General features: G+C 39.3%; 1 protein-coding gene across 5 annotated transcripts in view; it reads left to right on the top strand.

Annotated features, from left to right (window-relative positions):
* The window catches only part of actn1 (actinin, alpha 1), a 47,859-nt gene that overhangs the window by 27,068 nt on the left and 10,571 nt on the right, over positions 1-10,220 (top strand). For all 5 annotated transcript variants that reach the window (XM_058386508.1, XM_058386504.1, XM_058386507.1 and 2 more), the window contains exons 10-18: positions 650-880; positions 990-1,137; positions 1,345-1,495; positions 4,395-4,503; positions 7,888-8,028; positions 8,132-8,314; positions 8,942-9,076; positions 9,256-9,435; positions 9,600-9,746. In XM_058386508.1, coding sequence (XP_058242491.1) covers positions 650-880; positions 990-1,137; positions 1,345-1,495; positions 4,395-4,503; positions 7,888-8,028; positions 8,132-8,314; positions 8,942-9,076; positions 9,256-9,435; positions 9,600-9,746 — 1,425 coding nt within the window. The remainder of the gene's footprint in view (positions 1-649; positions 881-989; positions 1,138-1,344; positions 1,496-4,394; positions 4,504-7,887; positions 8,029-8,131; positions 8,315-8,941; positions 9,077-9,255; positions 9,436-9,599; positions 9,747-10,220) is intronic.

Below are 10,220 nucleotides of genomic sequence, written 5' to 3'. Positions count from 1 at the left end.
ATCCCTCTATTGAGCATGGAGAGTGTGTGAGGAAGAATGGAGGGAGAGATACACTACCAGTCAAAAGTTTGGACACACCTTTTAATTCAATGTTTTTTGTTTAGGGATTTCTAGAACAATCCTGGAGATTTCAAAACTATGAAATAACACACATGGACTTCAGTAATCCATATGTAATGACAAGAAAAAACAGTCAGTTGTTATTTTAAGACACGAAGGTCAGGTGTTCTGGAATAGTTCTTGCAAGAACAGTATTGTCAAGTGCATTTGCAAAACCCATCAAGCCCCATGATGAAACTGGCTCACATGAAGACCATCCCAGTAAAGCAAGACCAAAACTGACCTCTGCTGCAGAGGAGAAGTTCATTTAGAGTGACCAGCCTCAGAAATCACCAATTAACAGCACCTCGGATTAGAGGCGTTATGAAGGCTTTACAGAGCATCAGTAGCAGACATACTGTATATCAATATCAACTGTTTAAAGGACATTATTGTGGATTTCGGCCGCCTTCAGCATTGTTTTACAATGTAGAAAGAAATAAACATCAGGAAAGACCATGGAATTAGAAGGTGTGTCCAAACTTTTGACTGGTAGTGTATATAGATAGCGATGGACTAAACACATTAACATGAATGTGTGTGTGTGTAGTTGTTGGAGTGGATCAGGAGGACAATCCCCTGGTTGGAGAACCGGGTTCCTGAGAGCACCATGGCCGCCATGCAGCAGAAACTGGAGGACTTCAGAGATTATCGTCGAGTTCATAAACCTCCTAAAGTCCAGGAGAAATGTCAGCTGGAGATCAACTTCAACACGCTGCAGACCAAACTGAGGCTCAGCAACCGTCCGGCATTCATGCCCTCTGAGGGAAAGATGGTGTCGGTCAGTCACCCGATAATTATTCTTATTACATTACTGTGTCTTAGTTATCTTATTTACAGCTGAGAGCTTCAGTTATCTATTAAGTGTGTGTGTGTGTGTGTGTGTGTAGGATATTTCCAATGCATGGGGGGGGTTGGAGGGGGCGGAGAAAGGTTATGAGGAGTGGCTTCTGAATGAAATCCGCCGACTGGAGAGACTCGACCACCTCGCTGAGAAATTCAGACAGAAAGCAGCTATACATGAGGCCTGGACAGAGGGTAAGGTTTTACACAAACACACACACACACAAACATGCACACCCACACCTACACACATATACAGACACACACACAACCACACACACACACACTCTCACACAGATGCACAAGTGTGTTAACACAATGTAAAACTTCTAGCTTTACAGACTTTACATCCTCGATCACAGACATTTACACACTTTGGCCTGTGTGTGTGTATGTGTGTAGGGAAGGAGACCATGTTGAATCAGAAGGACTATGAGACAGCGTCTCTGTCTGAGATTAAAGCTCTGCTGAAGAAACATGAGGCGTTTGAGAGTGACCTCGCTGCTCACCAGGACCGTGTGGAGCAGATCGCCGCCATCGCCCAGGAGCTGAAGTGTGTTTAGACCCAGTGAACTACACACACTAAACCTTTACACACTAAACCTTTACACACACTAAACCTTTACACACTAAACCTTTACACACACTAAACCTTTACACAGACTAGAACTTTACAAACACACTAAACCTTTAAACACACTAAACCTTTACACACACTAAACCTTTACACAGACTAGAACTTTACAAACACACTAAACCTTTAAACACACTAAACCTTTACACACACTAAACCTTTAAACACACTAAACCTTTACACAGACTAGAACTTTACAAACACACTAAACCTTTAAACACACTAAACCTTTACACACACTAAACCTTTAAACACACTAAACCTTTACACACTAAACCTTTACACACACTAAACCTTTACACACTAAACCTTTACACACACTAAACCTTTAAACACACTAAACCTTTACACACACTAAACCTTTACACACACTAAACCTTTACACACTAAACCTTTACACACACTAAACCTTTACACACTAAACCTTTACACACACTAAACCTTTACACACACTAAACCTTTACACAGACTAGAACTTTACAAACACACTAAACCTTTACAAACACTAAACCTTTACACACTAAACCTTTACACACATTAAACCTTTACAAACACTAAACCTTTACACAGACTAGAACTTTACAAACACACTAAACCTTTACAAACACTAAACCTTTACACAGACTAGAACTTTACAAACACACTAAACCTTTACAAACACTAAACCTTTACACACTAAACCTTTACACACATTAAACCTTTACAAACACTAAACCTTTACACAGACTAGAACTTTACAAACACACTAAACCTTTACACACCCTAAACCTTTACACACACTAAACCTTTACACAGACTAGAACTTTACAAACACACTAAACCTTTACAAACACTAAACCTTTACACACAGTAGAACTTTACACACACACTAAAGCTTTACACACACTAAACCTTTACACACACTACACATTTACACACACTAAACCTTTACACACTAAACCTTTACACACACTAAACCTTTACACACTACACATTTACACACACTAAACCTTTACACACTAAACCTTTACACACTAAACCTTTACACATTAAACCTTTACACACACTAAACCTTTACACACACTACACATTTACACACACTAAACCTTTACACACTAAACCTTTACACACACTACACATTTACACACACTAAACCTTTACACACTAAACCTTTACACACACTACACATTTACACACACTAAACCTTTACACACTAAACCTTTACACACACTAAACCTTTACACACAGTAGAACTTTACACACTAAACCTTTACACACTAAACCTTTACACACACTAAACCTTTACACACTATACCTTTACACACAGTAGAACTTTACACACTAAATCTTTACACACTATACCTTTACACACAGTAGAACTTTACAAACACTAAACCTTTTCACACACTAAACCTTTACACAGACTAGAACTTTACAAACACACTAAACCTTTACAAACACTAAACTTTTACACACTAAACATTTACACACACTAAACCTTTTCACAGACTAAACCTTTACACACACTAAACCTTTACACACTAAACCTTTACACACACTAAACTTTTACACAGACTAGAACTTTACAAACACACTAAACCTTTACAAACACTAAACCTTTACACACTAAACTTTTACAGACACTAAACCTTTACACACTAAACTTTTACACACACTACACACACACTAAACCATTACACACTAAACTTTTACACACTAAACCTTTACACACACTAAACTTTTACACACACTAAACTTTTACACACTAAACCTTTACACACACTAAACTTTTACACACACTAAACTTTTACACACTAAACCTTTACACACTAAACTTTTACACACTAAACCTTTACACACTAAACTTTTACACACACTAAACCTTTCAACAGGAAACCTTTACACACTAAACCTTTCAACAGGAAACCTTTACACACTAAACCTTTACACACAGTAAAACTTTACACACACTAAACTTTTACACACACTAAACCTTTACACACACTAAACCTTTACACACTAAACCTTTACACACTAAACTTTTACACACTAAACCTTTACATACTAATCCTTTACACACTAAACCTTTACACACAGTAAACCTTTACACACACTACACACACACTAAACTTTTACACACACTAAACCTTTACAGACACTAAACCTTTACACACTAAACTTTTACACACACACTAAACCATTACACACTAAACCTTTACACACTAAACCTTTACACACAGTAAACCTTTACACACACTACACACACACTAAACTTTTACACACACTAAACCTTTACAGACACTAAACCTTTACAGACACTAAACCTTTACACACTAAACTTTTACACACACACTAAACCTTTACACACTAAACCTTTACACACTAAACCTTTACACACAGTAAACCTTTACACACACTACACACACACTAAACCTTTACACACACTAAACCTTTACACACACTACACACACACTAAACTTTTACACACACTAAACCTTTACACACACTACACACACACTAAACCTTTACACACACTACACACACTAAACTTTTACACACTAAACCTTTACACACTAAACCTTTACACACAGTAAACCTTTACACACACTAAACTTTTACACACTAAACCTTTACACACTAAACCTTTACACACAGTAAACCTTTACACACACTAAACCTTTACACACACTACACACACACTAAACTTTTACACACTAAACCTTTACACACTAAACCTTTACACACACTAAACCTTTACACACACTAAACCTTTACACACACTACACACACACTAAACTTTTACACACACACTAAATCTTTACACACTCTCTCTCTGCAGTGAGTTGGATTATTATGACTCTCCCAGTGTGAATGCTCGCTGTCAAAAAATCTGTGATCAGTGGGACGCTCTCGGGGGCCTGACTCAGAAACGCAGTGAGGCCTTAAAGGTAAAACACACACACACACACACACACACACGTAAACACATATCTGAATAGATGTGATTAATGTGTTGTGTATTATTGAGGTGTGTGTGATTAGTGTATGTGTGTGTATGATTAAGACGTGTGATTACTGTGTGTGTGTGTATGATTAAGACATGTGTGATTAGTGTGTGTGTGTGTGTGTATGATTAAGACATGTGTGATTAGTGTGTGTGTGTGTGTGTATGATTAAGACATGTGTGATTAGTGTATGTGTGTGTATGGTTAAGACGTGTGTGATTAGTGTGTATGTGTGTGTATGATTAAGATGTGTGTGATTAGTGTGTGTGTGTGTATGATTAAGATGTGTGTGATTAGTGTGTGTGTGTGTATGATTAAGACGTGTGTGATTAGTGTGTGTGTGTGTGTGTATGATTAAGACGTGTGATGTATGTGTCTGTGTGTATGATTAAGACATGTGTGATTAGTGTATGTGTGTGTATGATTAAGACGTGTGATTAGTGTATGTGTGTGTATGATTAAGACATGTGTGATTAGTGTATGTGTGTGTATGGTTAAGATGTGTGTGATTAGTGTGTGTGTGTGTGTATGATTAAGACATGTGTGATTAGTGTATGTGTGTGTATGGTTAAGACATGTGTGATTAGTGTGTGTGTGTGTATGATTAAGACATGTGTGATTAGTGTATGTGTGTGTATGATTAAGACATGTGTGATTAGTGTGTGTGTATGATTAAGACGTGTGTGATTAGTGTGTGTGTGTGTATGATTAAGACGTGTGTGAATAGTGTATGTGTGTGTATGATTAAGACATGTGTGATTAGTGTGTGTGTGTATGATTAAGACGTGTGTGATTAGTGTGTGTGTGTGTGTATGGTTAAGACGTGTGATTAGTGTGTGTGTGTGTGTATGATTAAGACATGTGTGATTAGTGTGTGTGTATGATTAAGACGTGTGTGATTAGTGTGTGTGTGTGTGTATGGTTAAGACATGTGTGATTAGTGTGTGTGTGTGTGTGTGTATGATTAAGACATGTGTGATTAGTGTGTGTGTGTATGATTAAGACGTGTGTGATTAGTGTGTGTGTGTGTGTATGATTAAGACATGTGTGATTAGTGTGTGTGTGTGTATGATTAAGACGTGTGTGATTAGTGTGTGTGTGTGTGTGTGTATGATTAAGACATGTGTGATTAGTGTATGTGTGTGTATGATTAAGACATGTGGGATTAGTGTATGTGTGTGTATGATTAAGACGTGTGTGATTAGTGTGTGTGTGTGTGTATGGTTAAGACATGTGTGATCAGTGTGTGTGTGTGTATGATTAAGACATGTGTGATTAGTGTGTGTGTGTATGATTAAGACGTGTGTGGTTAGTGTGTGTGTGTGTGTATGATTAAGACGTGTGTGATTAGTGTGTGTGTGTGTGTGTGTATGGTTAAGACATGTGTGATTAGTGTGTGTGTGTGTATGATTAAGACATGTGTGATTAGTGTGTGTGTGTATGATTAAGACGTGTGTGATTAGTGTGTGTGTGTGTGTATGGTTAAGACATGTGTGATCAGTGTGTGTGTGTATGATTAAGACGTGTGTGATTAGTGTGTGTGTGTGTGTGTGTATGGTTAAGACATGTGTGATTAGTGTGTGTGTGTGTGTATGATTAAGACATGTGTGATTAGTGTGTGTGTGTATGATTAAGACGTGTGTGATTAGTGTGTGTGTGTGTGTATGATTAAGACGTGTGTGATTAGTGTGTGTGTGTGTATGGTTAAGACATGTGTGATTAGTGTGTGTGTGTGTGTATGATTAAGACATGTGTGATTAGTGTGTGTGTATGGTTAAGACATGTGTGATTAGTGTGTGTATGATTAAGACGTGTGTGATTAGTGTATGTGTGTGTATGATTAAGACGTGTTATTAGTGTGTGTGTGTATGATTAAGACGTGTGTGATTAGTGTGTGTGTGTGTGTATGGTTAAGACATGTGTGATTAGTGTGTGTGTGTGTGTATGATTAAGACATGTGTGATTAGTGTGTGTGTATGATTAAGACGTGTGTGATTAGTGTGTGTGTGTGTGTATGGTTAAGACATGTGTGATTAGTGTGTGTGTGTGTGTATGATTAAGACATGTGTGATTAGTGTGTGTGTGTATGATTAAGACGTGTGTGATTAGTGTGTGTGTGTGTATGATTAAGACGTGTGTGATTAGTGTGTGTGTGTGTGTGTGTGTGTATGATTAAGACGTGTGATTAGTGTATGTGTGTGTATGATTAAGACATGTGTGATTAGTGTGTGTGTGTATGATTAAGACGTGTGTGATTAGTGTGTGTGTGTGTGTATGGTTAAGACATGTGTGATCAGTGTGTGTGTGTGTATGATTAAGACATGTGTGATTAGTGTGTGTGTGTATGATTAAGACGTGTGTGGTTAGTGTGTGTGTGTGTGTATGATTAAGACGTGTGTGATTAGTGTGTGTGTGTGTGTGTGTATGGTTAAGACATGTGTGATTAGTGTGTGTGTGTGTATGATTAAGACATGTGTGATTAGTGTGTGTGTGTATGATTAAGACGTGTGTGATTAGTGTGTGTGTGTGTGTATGGTTAAGACATGTGTGATCAGTGTGTGTGTGTGTATGATTAAGACGTGTGTGATTAGTGTGTGTGTGTGTGTATGGTTAAGACATGTGTGATTAGTGTGTGTGTGTGTGTATGATTAAGACATGTGTGATTAGTGTGTGTGTGTATGATTAAGACGTGTGTGATTAGTGTGTGTGTGTGTGTATGATTAAGACGTGTGTGATTAGTGTGTGTGTGTATGATTAAGACATGTGTGATTAGTGTGTGTGTGTGTATGATTAAGACATGTGTGATTAGTGTATGTGTGTATGATTAAGACGTGTGTGATTAGTGTGTGTGTGTGTGTGTATGATTAAGACGTGTGTGATTAGTGTGTGTGTGTGTGTGTGTGTGTATGATTAAGACATGTGTGATTAGTGTATGTGTGTGTATGGTTAAGATGTGCGTGATTAGTGTGTGTGTGTGTGTGTATGATTGAGGTGTCTGTGATTAGTGTGTGTGTGATTGTGTGTGTATGTGTATGACTGAGGTGTGTATGATTGTGTGTATGATTGAGGTGTCTGTGATTAGTGTGTGTGTGTGTGTGATTAGTGTGTGTATGACTGAGGTGTGTGTGATTAGTGTGTGTGTGTGTGTGAGTAGTGTGTATGTGATTAGCATCTGCGTGTATGACTGAGGCATGTGTGATTAGTGTGTGTGTGTGTGATAAGTGTGTGTGTATGACTGAGGTGTGTGTGTGATTAGTGTGTGTGTGTGATAAGTGTGTGTGTATGACTGAGGTGTGTGTGTGATTAGCATGTGTTTGTCATTCTCAGAAAACAGAGAAGCTGCTGGAGACGATTGATCAGCTGTACCTGGAGTTTGCTAAGAGAGCAGCACCGTTTAATAACTGGATGGAGGGAGCGATGGAGGACCTGCAGGACACCTTCATCGTCCACACCATCGAGGAGATTCAGGTGCAGGAGCTTCATTCACCTGTCCATCCTTCCATCTGTCTGTCCATCCATCAGACCATCAAATATCCTACTGAAACACTGTGTGTGTGTGTGTGTGTTACAGGGCCTGAGCACAGCTCATGAGCAGTTTAAGGCTACTCTCCCGGATGCAGATAAGGAGAGACAGACCATTCTGGGAATCCACAATGAAATAGTTAAAATCGTCCAAACCTACCATGTCAACATCGCGGGAACCAATCCATACACCACCATCAACCCCCAGGAGATCAACACCAAGTGGGAGAGGGTACACTGCACACCAAACACTGAACACTGCACACCAAACACTGAACACTGCACACCAAACACTGCACACCAAACACTGCACACCAAACACTGCTCACTAAACACCGCTCACTAAACACTGCTCAATAAACACTGCTCAATAAACACTGCTCACTAAACACTGCACACCAAACACAGCTCACTAATCACTGCACACCAAACACTGCTCACTAATCACTGCACACCAAACACTGCTCACTAAACACTACTCACTAAACACTGCTCAATAAACACTGCTCACTAAACACTGCTCACTAATCACTGCACACCAGACACAGCTCACTAATCACTGCTCACTAAACACTGCTCACTAAACACTGCACACCAAACACTGCTCACTAAACACTGCACACCAAACACTAAACACTGCTCACTAATCACTGCTCACTAAACACTACTTAGAACTCACTACTCACTACTGGCCACACCCCTACAGCTGGACTGACCTACACATTATTGACCAACACTGTAATAATTCTGCTGTCTGAATCCAGTGAAGTGTTCTAGTGAATAAGGGAGCACATGTAAGTGCACTACATAGTGTGTAAAGTGTGTGATTGTTGACCACTGTGGATGGACTGTGCTCTAGGTCAGACAGTTGGTTCCTCAGAGAGACCAGGCGCTGATCGAGGAACACGCACGGCAGCAGAACAATGAGCGTCTGCGCAAACAGTTTGCTAATCAGGCTAATGTGATTGGACCCTGGATCCAGAACAAGATGGAGGTGAGAAATCTTTCTCTCTCTCTCTTTCTATCTATCTGGCTAAATGTTTAGGAGACATTCCTACTCCCTGCTTCTTTGTTACCATGACAACTGTACACTACCTATGGCCACATCTCAAATCACACATGTCTATAATAGTGTGTGTGTGTGCGTGTGTGCGCGTGCGTGTGTGTGTGCAGGAGATCGGCCGTATTTCCATAGAGATGCACGGTACCCTGGAGGATCAGCTGAATCACCTGCGTCAGTACGAGAAGAGCATTGTTAACTACAAACCAAAGATCGATCAGCTGGAGGGAGATCACCAACAGATCCAGGAGGCACTCATCTTCGACAACAAACACACCAACTACACCATGGAGGTGTACACACACACACACACACACACACAAACAAAACTTTGGCTTTTGGAATATATTTGAGTTCATACAAGACATATTTTTGAATAGGTGTATTTTTATGTTCTTTATGTTCAAACTGGTTCAAGTAGTGTGTGTGTGTGTGTGTGTGTGTGTGTGTGTAACAGCACATCCGTGTGGGATGGGAACAGCTCCTCACCACCATCGCTCGCACTATCAATGAGATCGAGAATCAGATTCTGACTCGTGATGCTAAAGGCATCAGTCAGGAGCAGCTGAGCGAATTCAGAGCCTCATTCAACCACTTTGACCGGGTCAGTGAACCACACACACACACACACACACACACACACACACACACCTTTAAATATGACGTTTACAAACTGTTGAGTCATTGTACACACTGTACAGGACTGCAGGCATGTGGAAATAACATTATTATAAACACACAGCAGCTTTACTTTAATCTATCCTTCTCTTCCAGTCACTTTCTAAATAACTTTATAATCATGAAGTTATCATGAAATGTCGATATTTTATCTTCGATCATTTTGAATTCATGTTGCAGTTTTGTTTTTAAAGACAACTTTAAAAGAGTTATAAAATTCCAACACATTACTGAGCAGTAAACTAAATGATTTAATGGAGTCTCTGTCAAGTACTTTGTGTGTAACTATGGAATAACAGAGACTGCTACTACAGTGTGTGTGTGTGTGTGTGTGTGTGTGTGTGTGATGAGAAGTGAAAGAGAAATAGGTGTTGCATTAGGGTAGAGTTTTGTAGGATAT

The sequence above is a fragment of the Hemibagrus wyckioides genome, linkage group LG03 (assembly GCF_019097595.1).
Source record: "Hemibagrus wyckioides isolate EC202008001 linkage group LG03, SWU_Hwy_1.0, whole genome shotgun sequence".
Lineage (NCBI taxonomy): Eukaryota > Metazoa > Chordata > Actinopteri > Siluriformes > Bagridae > Hemibagrus > Hemibagrus wyckioides.
This window is presented reverse-complemented; position numbering and strand designations above follow the sequence as displayed.